This window comes from Nematolebias whitei, chromosome 10 (assembly GCF_014905685.2).
Source record: "Nematolebias whitei isolate Nwh7 chromosome 10, NemWhi1, whole genome shotgun sequence".
Lineage (NCBI taxonomy): Eukaryota > Metazoa > Chordata > Actinopteri > Cyprinodontiformes > Rivulidae > Nematolebias > Nematolebias whitei.
In genome coordinates this window covers 37365919-37384660 of record NC_056507.1, presented here as the reverse complement: position 1 = coordinate 37384660, position 18742 = coordinate 37365919, and the positions used below count along the sequence as shown (strand labels likewise).

Sequence of the window (18742 nt, the reverse complement as noted above, 5' to 3'; positions counted from 1 at the left end):
TGTGGTCCTGTTAGCAGTGTGGTGTTGTTAGCAGCGTGATTCTGTTAACTGCATGGTACTGTTAGCAGTCTGGTCCAGTTAACAGTGTGGTCCTGTTAGCAGTGTGGTTCTGTTAGCAGCGTGGTTCTGTTAGCTGCATGGTACTGTTAGCAGTCTGGTCCTGTCAACAGTGTGGTCCTGTTGGCAGCGTGGTTCTGTTAGCTGCATGGTACTATTAGCAGTCTGATCATGTTAACAGTGTGGTTCTGTTAGCTGCATGGTACTGTTAGCAGTCTGGTCCTGTCAACAGTGTGGTCCTGTTAGCAGCGTGGTTCTGTTAGCTGCATGGTACTATTAGCAGTCTGATCATGTTAACAGTGTGGTTCTGTTAGCAGCATGGCTCTGTCAGCAGGGTGGTTCTGTTAGCATTGTGGTCCTGTTAGCAGCATGGTCCTGTTAGCAACATGGTACTGTTAGCAGTGTGGTCTTGTTAGCAGCATGGTATTGTTATACACTTGTAATTGTGTAATAAAGAGACTCATTAACCGTTTCTGGGCTAATGCAAAAAAATCTATTCTCTGTAGTTTGTTAAAACTAAATATAAATATCATCAACAAATATCATAAAATTATAAATATAGTAGCATTAAAAGTACATCCGAGTAAAATCTTGTGAAATAGAAAAATAATTGGAACAACGAAGAAATCCTTTAAAGTAGAAGTTTTTCTCATGTTCACATTGAAACATTTAAATGAATGTACCTTTTTATATTTATATACAGATTTGCGAGCGAGAACAAGCACGTGTTATTAATCTTAACTGTGCGGCTCTAGCTGTATCCTTCATACATCTTCAGGTGCTTTTTATTTCCACTAGTTCAACAGCTTTCATGTTGCTACAGGCTCTTACAATTACATTTAATTTAACCCAACTCAGAAGATTGTGATGAATCGTGTAATTCTTCTGTGGGTTATTCTGTCAGTAAGATACTGTTTCAGCTCTGTGGCTGTGTGCTGTATAAAGAAGTAACTACTGAATATATATCAATAAAGAATATATATCAACAACAAAAAGGCAAGATTAATGCACTAATTCATAAGTATACAATGCCAGCTTTACACCTGCAGTGTTGCATGTTAATTGATATTCTGCTCCACATCTGTTTTTTTTTCCTTTTCTTTTTACGTTGCAATAATTTTATGTCCCATAATTACACAATATTTTATGTTATACATGGTTAATAATGTATGATAAGTGAATTTCTGAGTAGTTGTTTGTTATAAGTCTCTTGTGCAGTTGCTGTGTTGAGAGGAAATGGTTCCTGTTACTTTTTATAACATACAGTAATGTTCTATGTGGCTTTTTTCTACACTCTGAAATTGTATACAAAGGAGTATTAATATTAGTTAATGTTATTATAAACAAATATTTGAGTTTTGCTGAGAACCACTTAATTGGCAATTACTTAAGTGAAACAATACATTGCTTGTTGTTACAGCACAGGTCAAGAATGACAGACATGTGGGTGACCTGCAGCGTCTTTGTGAACTGTAATCTGATAACATGAGTGCCACAATGAGCATCCTGATGTTGCACCAACACACACACCACACTACCTTCAAGATGGTGAGGCAGACTTCCTAAACTTCCTAATAGACATGGCACATAAAAGTAACTAACAGATGCTGCTCCTGAAATGTGAGCAGACTATATCTGTGTGCCCTCTTTCACACAGTCTTTACCACTGACTCCCACATAACAAAATCTCCAGTGTAGAGCATGTGTAGATTTTAGGTCTTTACGTTTATCCACAGATCAAGTTTGGAAAAGGAGAGTGGGTGGTGGGCTCAGTGCAGTACGAAAAGAAGAATGATTTGTCCCTGTACATCATCATCCCTGCCGTGATCGTGCCCATGCTGCTCATCATCATCATTTCTGTCTACTGCTACAGGTGAGCTGCTTCAATAGAGACTGAAATGTCTTAAAGGAGCTGTATACAAATCTCAGTTTGCTATAGTTCTCCAATAATGTGCATGCACTGCAGGTAAAATGTTTATATTTCATCTCGTCTTCATGGAACTTCTCTTACCATTGCTTGTTGTGATGTTCAGGAGAAAGAGTCAGCAGGCAGAAAGGGAATATGAGAAAGTGAAACACCAGCTTGACAACCTGGAGGAAAGTGTACGAGAACGCTGCAAGAAAGAATTCACAGGTAACCTCTCAGGACATTATTACATGCAGTGTTCCCTCATTGAGGTCTGAACTAGGTAAAAGGGCATTCTCCTACATCGCCCCCGTTTCTTGGAATATCTTGCAAAAAGATCTGACGCTCTCGACCTTGACCTCTCTAAGTGACTTTAAAACCCTGTTAAGTACCTGACAAAAGCCAATGCAAACATGTTCCTGTTTTTAGTTTTCTAAATCGTCTCATGATCTAACTGTTTTTTTTTGCTGCTATTCCTCTTGGTTGTCCTTTTGGTTGCTATTTTGTTACGATTTGTTTTAAAAAAAAGATAAACTTAAATTTGTGTGCCTATTTTATGACTGTCTTTTGTTGTCGTTGTCCATTGCTATCATCACTTTTTGTTAAAATCAGGTCTCGTAAATGAGTCCTCGAGGCTCATTGGGGTTAACCTGTCTAAATAAAGGTTGAATGAATGAACCACAAGGCTTTGATGAAAAAGACTAACTCTCAACAGGTCTGCTTTTAAGATGGAAGTTTCAGACAGATCAAAGCAAAGTATATTGATACTCTTGACCAGTGTGCAAGAGAAAGATATATGCAGGAAACTGTTGTCAGAATCGACCTGTATGAGGCAGAGAAAGACATCATGCCAGCCAACGCGGACAAGTTGCCACCGATCTCTTACTATGATATAGTTCATTATTTCGTGAACACGAGGAGTGCCTACACAACGGAGGAGCTTCGCAGCCTGACAGTAATGTTGGTGCACTGCTGCCATTCTTGACCCAGTCTCTCTTGAAAAAGAGATTTTTAGTCTCAGTCAGATGTAACTGGTTAAGTAAAGGTTTAAACAAAATGTTAACATGCAGCCTCATAACAAAAAGAGCCCAGGCTCAACTCGGGACTAAAACCAGGACATTGTTGCCATGAGTGTTACAGTGTGGAGGTTTAGCTCATAGCATAGCTGAGCTGACTACAGTAGAGACGCGTTAAATCATGAACAGATTTGATCCAGCACACATAGTTACATTCTGACAGTCCATTCATCCATTATCTTTTACTTGCTTCTTCCTTTTCGAGTTGTGGGGGTCACTGGTGCTCATGTCCAGCACGGTGCAAGAGGCGGGAGACACCCTGGACAGGTCTGCAGTCCATCACAGGGACACATAGAGACAAATGAGACAACCATTCACTCTCTCACTCACACCAAGGGACAATTTAGAGTTACCAATCAGTCAAACATGCGTGTTTTTGATCTGTGGGAGGAAACTGGGGTACTCGGAGAAAACCCACACATGCACGGAGAGAACATGCAAACTCCACCCAGAAAGGCACCCAGACTGGGATTTGAACCAGGGTACCCTGCTTGCTGAGAGGCAGCATCTCTACCAGTTGCACCACTGTGCCGCCCTACTCTGACATCGTTTAGTAAAATGACTATTATATAATTTTGTGTTTACCGGAATAAAAGTGATCAGAGCAGATTCTTGATGTTTTTGAAGGCAAATTTTTGTGGTTGATGTTTCTCGATGACGTTCTGCACTCAGCTCCTCCGTCTGAGGTCCTTCGCATTTCCTAATTTTTAGAATATGGTGGAAACTGCACTTTGCCAACCCTTCTGCCCAGTTGGAACATCCTCTAACCCAATACGAAACAGCCATTGTAATTTAATTAAAGAAAAAAAATGAACAAACTTACTCAGCCGTGTCTGCAGCTACTGCGTGCCTACAAAGATGGTGGTTAGCGACAAAGTGCCCGGATGTGTTACGTCACATGAGAACTATGTATTACAAAACCAGTGACCATAACCAGTGGCATGTATGTATTCTCTCACTTTCTGATATGCTGTTATCAATAAAAGGAGCAGTTTTCCCCAAAACCATGATAGTAAATAGTATTTCATTATAAAATAGATTTACCTGACAATGTTATGTTTTTTTTTTTTTTTTTTTTACTTTTGTCTTGATGTTGGGCGGCTGTGGCTGAATGGTTAGAGCAGTCGTCCTCCAATGCGAGAGTTGGGGGTTCGAATCCACCAGCAGTCACCTGCCGAAGTGTCCCTGGGCAAGACACTGAACCCCTCATTGCCTCTGATGTGTGTCCCATCAGTGTATGAATGTGATCTAAAAGCACTGATTACTCTCATTAGAATGATTTGTTCAATTAGCTTTGTATAGATCTAGTAGAGTGCTGTATGAATGGGTAAATGAGGCACAGATTGTAGTGTAAAGCGCTTTGAGTATCTTGAAATAAGATAGAAAGGCGCTATATAAGTACTGTCCATTTACCATTTGATTTGAACAAACGAGACAAATTAAGAAAAATAAGCCATTTCTTTGCTGCTGCCTCAGACTTGATGATTGAGATGGAGGACCACACGAATGACGTGAGTGAGGGACGAATCCCCTTTCTGGACTACAAGACTTACACAGACAGGGTGTTCTTCCTGCCCTCCAAGGATGGTGCCAACGATGTGATGATCACAGGGAAGCTGGACATCCCAGAGGCTCGAAAAGCCACAGTGACACAAGCGCTCAACCAGTTCTCCAACCTGCTGAACTCCAAGACATTCCTCATAAATGTGAGTATACAATACGTAGCAGTAAATGCTCATCAGGTTTGGAATGTTTGCGTGGTCAGTTGCAGCACAAACCTGACAATGTTTCATTTAGTGTCTACATGGGGAATTTCAATGTAACTATGGGTTGTAATATATGTTATAGTCCTATACACTTATTTACTACAGCATGGGTGGAGAATTGCACTTAGTGGTCATTACTGATAGTACATTAAAAACTTGTTCTCAATTACCAGTATTATTTTATCCACTGGGTTTTAATGTCAGTTAATACGACCAGCAACAGATGAGTCTGTATTTAGTTTAGAAAGCAGAAATATGAAGGCAAGTGCCTCGAAATTTGTTGCTGCTTTTGGATTTTCAGCTTTCTGTTAATGGATTGTAAAATTTAACTGAGCATTTCCCTTAGAAACAAGGTTATTTGTGTGATAATCTGTGTTTATAATCCACTAAATTATGTTTTGGTTCCCTTTGTGCTCTGTTCCGTACCTCTTTGATAGTATTGAGAATCAGCTGTTGCAATAATCAACATGTAAAAAAAAAAAAAAAACTATTTTAAAGTCAGATTCCCATCATTTGAATTCATAGCAGTCATGTTCTAGTTTGAGGAGAACAGCATCGGATGTGCAGAAGATGGAGGAGAGGGAGATGTGTGAAGATTCATAATAATCCGAACTTGCTGGCACAGAAACAGTCTCAGAGGTGTTAACTGTGGCATGAATCTTCTCCCACTAATTGGTATCATTTCTAAGCAGCTATGTTTTACAGTGCTGAATCAAAATTACCTTGATAATTGTAATTTCTGTAGTGTTAGTCATTTGATAATTTAAAGGCACGTTATGCTGGATTTGCTTGTGTGTGAGTTTTATCATGATTAATTCAGTTCAACATTTGCCTGTTTCTGTGTCTGCGTCTCTGTTTTTTATAGTTTATTCGTACCCTGGAGCACAGTAACGACTTTAACGCCAGGGCCAAAGTGTACTTTGCCTCCCTGCTGACAGTGGCTCTGCACGGGAAGCTGGAATACTACACTGACATTATGAGAACCCTGTTGCTGGAACTGATGGAGGAATATGTCCACAGCAAGAACCCCAAACTGATGCTGCGCAGGTGAATGCACACATTTAACAGATGCTGCTCGAGTAAAAAATGTCAGCGTTTGATTCACCTGGAAAGTCTAAACAAATACTGGCTGCGTGGCTGTGAAATTTTCCACATACTTTCATACTTGTCAGGAAACTTTTTTCACAGATCGTTAAATGTCCTCCTTCCGAAGCTTTTATAATGAATCTCCCCATTTTTAAACTCTGGCACTGATCTCATCAGCCAGTTGAGGCGGACTGGGAATCGTTTCAACATGCAGTGGACTGTTTCATTCTGTTGCCATGTTTCCTGTTGAATTTGACTCGGACTACTGCAGTCCGCTATAAAAGCCAGACTGCTGCTCAATCTATTCCAGTCCTCCTCCTTCTGTTCCTCCTTCTGTTTATTTTTTTCCTTTTAGGACGGCACAACAATCTGCTGGGCAACTCTTTTTACTTTTACCATCATATCGTGTCTTCTAAAGTTAAATTTAAAGTTAAATTTATTTTAATCAAAACAACTTTGACATTTTGATGACATCAGCTAAAAATCTGCTTTAACCTTCGAGTTATAAATTTAGTTGAAGGCCTAGTATTGTTATAAGGAATGTGATGAGGTTAACTCGGTACTAACACAAAATGTAGCTCAGTATGTGAAAAACTGGCAGAGGTGTAGACTTTTTTGTGTTTGTGTTAGTTATTAACTGTGGGGGGCATGTTAGATTGGGCTGACCTCAAAAGTTAATGTGTTATCGATTTCAATTCAATTCAGTTTATTTAAATAGCGCCAAATCACAACAAAGTTGTCTCAGGGCACTTTACAGAAACATTCACATACATAAAAGCCAATGTCCATCCAATGATGACGTTTTGACAGTTTCACAAAAATCTATTCAGTAGTTTGAGATATTTTGCTAACAGATACGCAGGGTTGATGCAAATAGTTTGTGCCTAAGTTTTAATCAAAGGTGTTGCAGAACGTGTGGCGCTCAGAGAATGTGTTAGGATCATGCTCAGCTGTTACTACACCAAGTGTAGCTTCATATCTGTCAAACAGGCTGAGTTGTAGTCTTTTTGTGTTGGCTGAGACTGATTAGCTGTGGCAGCCATCTTAAGACAGGTTGATTCCAAACGTTACTGAGTTGTAGTCGTACCTCCAATGGTTTCTTCCTGAGAGTTTCATTAAACTCCTTCCAGTGCTTCACGACATATTCTGCTGAGAGTCGATTGTAATAGTTGACTGCAACATTTTCTAAACAGACCTCACACGTCTAAGGGGTGGCTGTGGTGTAGAGGTAGGGACAGCAAGTCACAGGTTCAACTCCCCGTCATGCTCTTATGCCGTGGTGTCCTTGAGCAAGACATCTATTCCCTCCACCTTTGTGTCTTACATGTGATGGGTCAAATGCAGAGCACAAATTTCATTATTGTATGGGAACATGCAATGATGACAACACATTTCTTTCACTTGGTGTTCAGAATAACTGGTGGCAGGCAAGAGTGAAATATATTTTTATCAGACTATTATCTTACTGAAATGTGTGATTATTTGTATTAAAGTTTTTATAGCATCATGATTCCATGTATTAATAGAAGGCGAACCATTTTGTTTGCGGTTTCTGTTTCCAGTAGGAAGGATTTTTAGTTACATGCCTGCACTAACAACAAACACACCAGTGTTTTGATATTTTAAGGATGAAGTATCACTGGTTGAAAAGCTGGTCACATGGCTTGAAAAGGGAGTTCCCTCTTAACGTTAATGACAACCCCGGGGAAGTGGCCAGCTTTTGAAGTACCGTATTTTCTGCTGTACATGTCGCACCGCCCTATAAGTCGCATCAGTCCAGATATGTCTAATAAAGTGGAAAAATCCATAAATATGTTGCTTCACCGTATACGTCGCATCTATTATGTGTCACCACTGACGCGTTGCGTTTGTTATGAGTCACCTTTGACAACCAGGAAATGTGGGCCGGTGTTGTGCCAAAAATTGATTGGCTGCCAAATGATGGCCACGGGAGCATGCACGGGAGGATTTTAACAAGAATTTATCAAGATTAAAACTTAAAAACATTTATTTGTTTGCTCAAAATTATAGTAAAGGTGTGTCTCAGTCTTACTTTTCCTTAATAAATGCACTTTGATGGTCAAATCAGCTGCATTTCAAAATCCGATAAGCCATAGGCATCACAGCCATTATATGTGATGGGGACATGTCCCCCCCACATTAAAAAATGTTCATTTGGACCCCCCACTTTTATTATGAAACATTAGTTCTGTCAGTGCAGTTTCTCTTTCTTCGTGAACAAATCCATTCCACTTGATTAATAAGAGAATACTCAGGCTACTAAAAGTCCACTCCAGGTTTTACTGGTTACCTCCAACTCTCTTTCTATGTATCTCCTCCTGCCTCGGCAGAGAACACTCACAGGTGGAGGAAATGGAGACACGTCTGTGTTGATCGCTCACCAGCTTAGCGAGCGTAATGCCGGCAGTTGCTGACCGGGGGGGTTGATCATCATAAACATATATACATGATTAGGAGGAGAGAAGTGGATCGCTACACGTCTGTAGCATCTTGGCTTAGCCGTAACTGTGACGCTGTATGACGCAGCAGGTGTAAGAGACGCTGTGTGTTCAGGTACAATTGTTGAAATGTCTTTAAAATCCCACACCTTATTGTCCTCAAGCTTTGTGAGAAACATCCTTTAGATGAGTAGTGTTGAACATAAGTAAAAACAAAAAGTCCAGTGGTGATGTTTTTTTATTTCTCCATAAACATAATAAATAGTGCCGAACTGAGGCTGTGTGTTAAAGTGAAATGTCTTTGAAACCCACAGCTGAATTTACACAAACTTAGTGAGAAGAGAAACATGCTTTAAAAGTAGTTAAAGTAAGAAAATCTAAATGAAATGTTGCTTTTTTGTACACTGGTGCGCATGCATGTGCACGCACGCACACACACGCGTGTACACACACTATGGTGTCCGCCCCACATTACAGATGCTTCTGACGCCCATGCGATACGCAGAAGTAGGAACGCGCAGAGGGACGAGTCACTGTGCATTTCTTCGAAATTTAACAAGATAAGCACCTAAAACAATTGTTTGTTTGCTTGAAATTATAGTAAAGGTGTGAAAGGTGTGTCTCAGTCTTACTTTTCTTTAATAAATGCACTTTGATGGTCAAATCAGCTGCGTTTTCAAAAGTATTCACTGCCTCAGTGCTCTGAGACAGAGGGAGGAAATCAGGAAGGAGGAATGCTTTGCATTTCTTAGAAATTTAGCAAGATAAGCACCTAAAACAATTGTTTGTTTGCTCGACTTTATAGTAAAGGTGTGTCTCAGTTGAACTTTTATTTAATACATTCACTTCAATGGTCAAATCAGCTGCATTTCGCTGGGGCGGTGCAGCAAAATGAAGCTGATTTGACATTTGCTCCAGACAAGCTGGACCAAGAAGGTGGCAGGCTGTGGCAAGCCGATTGTTTCGTTAATAGTCATTTTTACTTATTACATGACACAACGGCATGCCATACTACTCGAGTGCCGAAAATGGTAGTGTTCAATATTTTCAGTCAGAATAAATGAAAACGGTCATATCTCAGCCAAACATTGGTTTACAAATATGGGAAAACTCCATAAATATGTTGTTTCAGCGTATAAGTCGCAGGGCATGGAAATTATGCAAAAAGCTGTGACTTATAGACTGAAAAATATGGTAATTTTTTTTATTAAATAAGTCAGGGCCAGTTCCTGGGACCTCGTGGTGTCTCCGAAGTGGACATCGCTGAAGCGATTTTGTACCTTACATGTGGGCGTAAAATAAACCTTCTGAAATGGATGACGATTGCTTTTCCCGAGTCTGCTTCAGACATATGAATAAATCTTACAATTTGGTGACCCTGAATGCGTCTGAGTGCAGATAGTAATGTATATTTAAACAACTTTGCTTTACCTTAAAGTAAAACTAAGCACTACTTTAGTAACTGATATTTTTTTTAAACCAAGTACTTGGTTAATCTTATCAAAATGTTTTAAAGTTTCTTTGTTTTTGGTGTAAACTTGCCCACTCAAGACCCAACATGACCTCGTGTATTAACAACAAAGCCCTACATTACTTGAAAGAAAATACCCTGAACAAAGAAATCTCTAAAACTTATCACTGTCAGCATGAGTGTGTTTTGTTGTTGCTTATTTTCAGTAATGATCATGTCACTGTCAAACCGCTCACTGACCGCTGCCTCCCTCTCAACTGAACCCATTCATTTGAACAGTGCACTCGCTCATCGCTCCGGGTACAGGCCTGTGTAGTCTGAACCATCTTACAGACGCTGCGGCTGGCTGTAATACAAGCTCACAAAACTAACTGTCCCCCAGCGGAGAAGTTCAATATGTTGATTAGGCCTTTGTGCAAACACCACACACACACACACACGCACACACACACACACACACACACACACACACACACACACACCATTACATGCAAGACGTCTAGAGTTAACAGTAAGTGTCACTTGTCCATCAAGTGACCACTGAAGGACAGACTTGGATGAAGACACCTTGAACTGCTGTGCAGAAAACATTGATTTGTTACAGCATTTTAAAAATATGTTCTGAAAAATATTCCCATTCTTTTATTTTAAATTGACTTTTGGCAACAGCCATTTTGTTTTAAACCGTTACAGAGACTTTATAGATGCATGGATTGTTTATATTTAGTAGGTGTGTATGATGTGGAAATATTTAACGTCTCTTGGGTTTCTACTGAACTTCTGAAATGATTATCAAGTATATTTCTAGAGTAAATGTTGCTTGTCTAATCTGAAGTGTTGTTTTTTTGTTTAGGTCAGAGACTGTGGTGGAAAGAATGCTGTGTAACTGGATGTCAATCTGCCTTTACCAGTTTTTGAAGGTAACGTTTTTGACATTTGCAACTTAAAATGTGCAAAATAACTGAAGATGCAGATTCATTAGCTACTCATGCACATGGAAGTAAATAAATATATTTAAGATGCACAGTTGCATCTAGCTCTTCTAAGGAAAACAGCTGTTATTTTTATAGGAAATATAGATCATCAATTCTGATGTTGATTGATCATTTTAAAAGGTTGAGGCCAGTATCTCACTGGGTTGTGACTATTGGCAGCAAATTGCAAACTTCACTTACAAGAGAGTCTACAAATTATCTGACAATGTGAGCAGAGGTTCTTAATTACCGTGCATGTTACAGAGTCAGCCCTCAGTCTTTTCACTCAAATTTGGAGCAGGTTCAGAAAATTTGCAAGACTATATTTTTCACAAAATGGACAATGAAATAATTAGGCCTGTCGCAATAAACAATAAATCAATTAATCGCTTGATAAATGAAAATTATCGATCTCATTTTCATTTATCAGCTTTATCGTTTCTTCGTGTCTCTCTTTCTACTGAAGACACTGGATGACAAAAGGCTCAACTCCGGCGCTCTTCACTGGCCCCTCCCTTTCTCGTTTCTCTTTCAAATTCATTTTAACCATCCAAAATCATTGAGAAAACAAACTTTGTGTTTTTGAAACCATTAGTGAAAAGGCCAGACTTCAGGGGTATCTGAGGCAGGCTTGAAACACAAGAGTCAGGGTGGCTTCTGGGTAATACCAGATGGCTAGGCCTCAGACTGACGAAGCCTCTTGGATGAGGGGCGAAACGTTTCTTTTTAACAAAAAAAACAAAGTCCAGATGACATGATTCAACCTTTTTTGTTGTTCATCCAAAATCGTGTTTTTGGATCGTTAAAAGCATCTAAGCTAAGAAGCTAAGCTACGAGCTAAGCTAACAGGCTGACCTCGGGTAAAAACCTCCATCTTGTCAAAGCTCCAAAATTCACAGTTGAAACCCGTGCCTTCGTGTAAAAAGTTGTTTTTCTCTGCAAAAATAAGCTGAGAACATGTTTACTGATTTAAAAAAAAAAATTTTATTAAAAGCTTTGTGTGAAAAATGCTATACTAAAAAGTTCAAACCACACAGAGCATCCACCATTTTGAGAATTGGAAAAGGAAGGAGAGACAGCCCATGTCACTTCAAGGGGCCTCCCTCCCATTTTTCTTAGAGACACGCTGCTTGCTCCCTCACTATCCATCCTTGGGCTCAAACAGTCTTACACTGCCATCCAGTGGTCAAAAAAATACTACACTTAAAACAAATTAACCAACATTTCTTCTTAAATTTGACAATAATTACTAATTATTGTCAAATTTCAAACAATATTATCATTTATCGCAATAATTTCTGAGTCAATTAATTGCCCAGCAAAAATTGTTATCGTGACAGGCCTAGAAATGATGTATGTGATGATGTTTTGCGAGCTGTGCACATACTGTGATAGTCAATAATTGGCCGCACAAAAGGCGGCTGCACGGCTCACTGGCTTTATACAAATTATAAATTGAAGAGGATGTCTTAGCCATTGCCTGGTGTAAAAATTTGATTAATCTACTCTGTATATAAATATTTTTTAAAGTGTAGTCATTTTTGTCTGATAAACGTTTGATTGTGGAAGCTGTCAAAGTATTATTTCTGTTTTTTTCTTTTCTTCTCTTTTTTTTGTCTTATGTTGGAGTAAATTAAGATTAGAATACTTGGATTTTGTTTTGTTGGTTTAGTAAAGTAAAACGGGGAGTGATGGCGGAGAGGTTAGAGACGGTGGGCCTGTAATCGGAAGGTAGCCGGCTCAACTCCCCAGACCGACAACATCAAAATGTTGGCTGGAAAGATAAAGAACCACATCTGCCTCCACCCTCATTTGCTCCACCCTGGGCCCTTGAGCAAGGCCCCTTAACCCCCACCATCTGCTCCCTCGGGCGCCCTAGAATGGCAGCTCTCTGTTCCACACAGAGGGCTGTGGTAGCTCGGTGGTCTGTGGTTTTGGCAGGAAGGACATCCGGTGTAAAAAGTCCAGGTCTTTGTGGACCAGGTCCAGGTCTTTGTGTGAGTTAGTTCACTGTGGTGACCTCTGAAGAAGGGAGCAGCTGAAAGGTTTACTAAAGTAAAACAAAGTAAATATGTGACACAAACTCTTGTCTTTAACATGATTTATTTAAAATAGAATTCCACAGTAAATACTTTATTACTAAAGCTACTAAATTAAATCACAGTAAGGTTTCACACTTAAAGCTGCTTTATTTATGGATTGCTTTATTTCACATTAGTGTTCCTGCAGAAGGTGTGAGTGTTTTTACGTTAGAGCTGTTGATCACAACAAGCAGGTTACTGGCAGCAACTTTAAAAATGCTTTGTGTCTTCCTGTGTGTGTCTGTTTGTGTTCTAGGACTCTGCTGGCGAGCCCTTGTACAAACTGTTCCGGGCAATCAAGCACCAGATTGAAAAAGGGCCCGTGGACGTGAGAGTGAAGAAAGCCAAATACACCCTGAACGACACGGGCCTGTTGGGCGATGATGTCGAATACTCCGTCTTGGTGAGATGGACAAACACACAAACTACACCGAAATATAAATTCTGAATGCTTTTCTGATTTCATGGTGTTTTGTGTTTGGTGAGCGGCAAAAAAATGCACACACGTGCTCTATGTTGTTGCCATGGAAACCACGCACAGGCAAAAAAAAAAAAGAAACCTTGAGGCGACTTCCCACTTCTGTGTGACATTCATTTTCAAGTGTCAGTGTTTTCAGAGCAAAACCGACTCGGGCAACACGTTCCAACATTGCAGCAAAACGTGGCTCAGGTGAACAAGTCGGAGCAAGAATGGAGTACGAGCCACCTCTGCAACCCCCCACCCTCGACCTTGGTCACCCGCGCATGCTCTGAATCCATTTGGGCGGCTTACCTAGAGTCAGAAAGCATGCACCTTTCATTTTGATCCTGTGTTTCAATAATGGAAGCTAATCTGAGCGCAGCTGTTTTCTGTTAAAGTCAGCACAAACAAAGAGGCCCATGGGTAATGGCATCGTCGAGGACAATTATCAAATTAGGTTGAATTACATGTCTCCTGTAGTGATGGATCGCCTTGTGTGATTAAATTACACAGGGAGAGAGGAAAAAAATCATAACAAGCAGGTTCATAGGCAAATACTGTGCACTACTGGCTTTATTCACAGCGTAAGCTCCACATTTACTTTAAACGACAATGAGCTCATGCAGGTCCAGTTGTGATGGGTTTTCCGTTCCCTGGTTGAGTCTGTTGAGTGGTCAGTTATTTCTGACAGACTCTGAGAGGTGTGGTGGGTCAGATGTTTCTCCCTGCTGAGCCTTGGTCATTAGCTGGCCAAGGTGACAAGAGTCATGTCAGGTGTCAGTGCAGCATGTGTTGTTGTGTGCTTCGAGAAGCCCAGTTGCCATGACAACCGTCTCCCCATAGAACTCTGTATGCTTTGACGGCTGGCTGCTCTGAACATGTGTGGATATTACTTGTGCATTCTTTTGATCTGTGTGTATATTTGCACATGCGTTCACCACATTGCACGTCTGTCTCTGTGTGTGTTTGCTTGTCAGACCCTGCAAGTGCTGGTTCAAGGCGAGGGTCCAGATGTGACGCCCGTCAAGGTGCTGAACTGTGACACCGTCTCACAAGTAAAAGAGAAGATCATCGAGCAAGTGTACAGAAATGTACCTTACTCCCAGCGGCCCAAGGTTGACAGCGTCACACTGGGTGAGTAAGGAGACCAGAAACAAAAGAAAAATGTAATAATGATGAAAAATATATCAAACAAGGAAAGTGGAGACGTATAAAAACTAGGCCTGTCACGATAACAAATTTTGCTGGGCGATTAATTGACTCAGAAATGATTGCGATAAACGATAATATTGTTTGAAATTTGACAATAATTAGTCATTATTGTCAAATTTAAGAAGAAATGTTGGTTAATTTTACCTTTTTGGGCCACTGGATGGTAGTATAAGACTGTTTGAACCGAAGGATGGATAGTGAGGGAGCAAGCGAGCAGCGTGTCTCTTTAAGAAAAATGGGAGTGAGGCCCCTTGATGTGACATGGGCTGTCTTTCCTTTTTTTTTGGTTCTCAAAATGGCGGATGCTCGGTGTATTTTGAGATCTTTAGCATAGCATTTTTCACGCAAAGCTTTTATTAAAAAAATTTAAAAATCAGTAAACAAGTTCTGAGCTTCTTTTTGCAGAGAAAAACAACTTTTTACACGAAGGCACGGGTTTCAACTGTGATTTCTGAAGCTTTGACAAGATGGAGGGTTTTTCCCCGAGGTCAGCCTGTTAGCTTAGCTTGTAGCTTGGCTTCTCAGCTTAGCTGCTTTGAACGATCCACAAACGTGATTATGGACAGTTAAAACAGATTTTAAAGAAAAGAGAAAGGGAGGGGTCAGTGAAGAGCATCGGAGTTGAGCCTTTTGTCATCCAGTGTCTTCAGTAGAAAGAGAGAGACACGAAGAAACAATAAAGCCGATAAATGAAAATGAGGTTGATAATTTTCATTTATCATGCGGTTAATTGATTTATTGTTTATCACGACAGGCCTGGTAGAAATTGAAATAAAATATTCTAAAAAAAGTTTTAAGTTAGGCTTTTTCAGAATATGTGTATTTATTTAGTGAATACTTTGTGCTTCCAAATTAAATGGAAAAAAAAAAAAGCTTTATTGAGGTTAAGAAGCATGTTATTGTCAGCAATGTAAAGAAATCTTTCAAGTTTTGCTCACTGCTCTAAGAAACCTAGGGGACTGACTTAAAAGACCAAAGCTCCACAGACATTTTCTAACATCAAAGCTCGATTCTATTCCCATCGCGCTGTAGATCTCATTTTCTTTATACATTTTTAGATAGCAGAGATTCATCTTTGTTTGTGGTGAATAAAAAACGACCCCCCTCCCTTATATTTGATGGTGCTTGTAAATGAATCACACAGTATGTCACATGTGGTGTATTGGACTCTAGGCTGCAGTTATGCACAAAGTGCTGCGGTGCAAATCACAGCTTGGAGTTAAACTTAAATTATTCATGAAATAGAAATGTGTCACTTCTTCACTGTCTTTAAGTCCCAGGAGAAAAGTGGTCACAAAGCAGGATGAGTAGCTGAATTTGTTTAAAATCACATTATTACAGGGTGACCTCATAATAACAGTGTGCCATCCTGGTATAACATTTGAATAACATAATAAAAAAAGCTGTTGCAACACTTTGCCAAACTATTGCAGAATACCTTTGCTCTCTTTCTACCTTGACAGAGTGGCGCCCTGGCTCAACGGGGCAGATTTTATCAGATCTCGACTTGACCTCCCAGAAAGAAGGCAGGTGGAGGCGCATCAACACCCTGGCACATTACAATGTGAGTACTGACAGAACATGTAATTTTACAAACTCTATCTTTGCAAAGAGAAATACAAGAAAGCTGGGGGCTTTATAAGAATATAGAGGGATAGATCAATGTGGGTGTGCAGAGTGAATCAAGCCTTATGTTTTCACACCTTCTCTGCCAGTCTGAGCTGTATATTACAGAGATTTACATGTAATCTGTCTGCACTTTTTCTAAACTTGAATACATTAGCACATTTAAGTTGTTTGTATCCATTATCAAAAAAACTGTCAAAAGTTTAAACTGAGGGCTGTTTGTCACCTTCATGTGCAAGTGTAGAAAATGTCTGTTTCAGTCAAAAATTATGAAAATGTAATAAAATAATCTCAGTAAACAGTAAAATCCTTTTACAAAACAATACACATTTATTTATAAAGCGCTTTAAAAACAACACCGTTGGTCAAAGTGCTGATACAAACTATAAAATCAATAGAAACCGTAAAAGTAATGACTTTTAGGCTAATTAAATTCTATGAGTAATTTTTTTTGCGTTTTAACATAAGTAGAGATATAAGAAACATCATCATGATGGCGGGTTTTTTTGTTACACTACACTCGTCTGTATTTGCCAACCTTCAGCCTCTGAGTGAAATACAAATTTGCATCACTGGCCCTCAAAAACTCCCATAAGACAAAGAAAAAGTGTTCATGGCAAGGACATTTCTCCTCTTTCTCTTGCTTACGACCACACATAGCATTCAGTTGCAAATGTAATGTAAAAATTATGCAACAATGAATGTGACCCAACTCATGTAATTCATATTTATATCTGCTCTGACTGCAGATCCTCATTTCAGACGTTTGGTATGCCATGTAGAGGATTGCAGTGTGTGACATGTTCTGAAAGATAACATTAAAAGTTAGTGAAATGACACTTAGATTCTTTTATGTGTTGGTTCAGCTCTATCAAGCAGATTGGGGTTTATTTTTACTGTGCAGTTTTGTGGTTGAAAGCTACCAGTTTAAAGAGATAGTTCAGGTCTTTTGAAGTGAGTTTCTGTGGAATGCTTATGTACAAGTGGCATCTTACCTGCTGCAGATAGCTCTTTGAATACCCTCAGTTTAGTGAAACTGTTTAGTTATGACTAAATTCCATCCATCCACCCATCCATCATCTTTCGCTTGTTCCGAAGTCAGGTCTCAGGGGCAGCAGCTTGAGCAGGGAAGACCAGCCATCTCTTTTGCTCAGCCACCTCTTCCAGCTCTTCTGGGAGGATTCCAAGGTGTTCCCAGGCCGACCAAGAGACATAGTCCCTCCAGCGTGTCCTGGGTCTTCCTCAGAGTCTCCTCCCAGTCGGACATGCCCGAAGCACCTCCCTAGGGAGACGCCCAGGAAGCATCCTTACCAGATGTCCAAACCACCTCAACTGGCTCCTCTCGATGTGGAGGAGCAGTGGTTCTACTCCAAGTCTTTCCCAGATAACTGAACTTCTCACCCTATCTCTAAGGAAGAGTCCAGCTACCCTGCAAAGGAAACTTATTTCAACCTCCTGTATCCACGATCTCGTTCTTTTGGTCACTACCCAGAGCTCGTGACCATAGGTGAGGGTAGGAATGTAGATTGACTAATAAACAAAGAGCTTTGCCTTAAAGCTCAGCTCCCTCTTCACCACAACGGACCGGCACAGAGTCCACAATACTATAGATGCTGCACCAATCTGTCTGCCAATCTCACGCTCCATTCTTCCCTCACTCGTGAACAAAACCCTGAGATACTTGAACTCCTCCACTTGAGGCAGAACTTCACCAGAAAGGTTTGCCAGCCTAAAAGGCAAAAAAAAAGACCTGTGAATATTTTGATAAGGACCCACTGTCCCTGTCTGCTCAGCCCAAGGGCATCAGAAGCATCCATAAAGTGGGGGGGACACAATGATGTGTGTAGGTGTGTGTGTGCATGTGTGCGTGTAAAAAAAATAGGTGTTCACTAGTGTACAAAAAATGGTGTTCACTAATTTACAAAAAAAAAAAAAGCAGCATTTTACCTAGATTTCCTTTAATTCCACACAGTTAAAACATGTTTCTCACCAAGTTTGTGTAAATTCATCTGTGGGTTTTAAAGACATTTTAACTTTAATAAAAAAATTATCACCACTGGACTTTTTTACTTGTGTTCAACACTACTCATCTAAATGATGTTTGTCATGAAGCTTGAGGACAATAAGTTGTGGGATTTTAAAAACATTTCAACTTTAATGCACCTGAACACACAGCATCTCTTACACCTGCAGCGTCTTACAGCGTCACAGTTACTGCTAAGCTGAGATGCTACAGATGTAGCGCTGCACTTTGCTCAAGCATCCTCCTAACATGAATATGTTTATGATAAACCCCCCTGGTCAACAACTGCTCGCACTAAGCTCGCTAAACTGGTGAGCGAGTAACACAGGTACCTCCACCTCCTCCACCTGTGCGCGTTTTCTACAGAGGCAGGAGACGGTGGAGAGTTGGAGGTAACCAGGAAAACCTGGAGTGGAGTTTTAGTGGTTTGAGTATTTTCCTATTAATCAAGTGGAATGGATTCGTTCACGAAGAAAGAGAAACTGCGCCGCCTGAACTAATGTTTCATAGTAAAAGTGTGTGTGTGTGTGTGTGTGGGGGGGGGG

The 18742-nt window shown here is 40.1% G+C and overlaps 1 protein-coding gene across 1 annotated transcript in view; it reads left to right on the top strand.

The window, feature by feature from the left end:
• The window catches only part of plxnb2b (plexin b2b), a gene marked incomplete in the record, with an annotated part of 234589 nt that overhangs the window by 207203 nt on the left and 8644 nt on the right, over window positions 1-18742 (top strand). The window contains 8 exon segments of the mRNA XM_037683644.1: window positions 1794-1930; window positions 2091-2191; window positions 4516-4745; window positions 5671-5852; window positions 10675-10741; window positions 13133-13279; window positions 14314-14470; window positions 16012-16112. Coding sequence (XP_037539572.1) covers window positions 1794-1930; window positions 2091-2191; window positions 4516-4745; window positions 5671-5852; window positions 10675-10741; window positions 13133-13279; window positions 14314-14470; window positions 16012-16112 — 1122 coding nt within the window.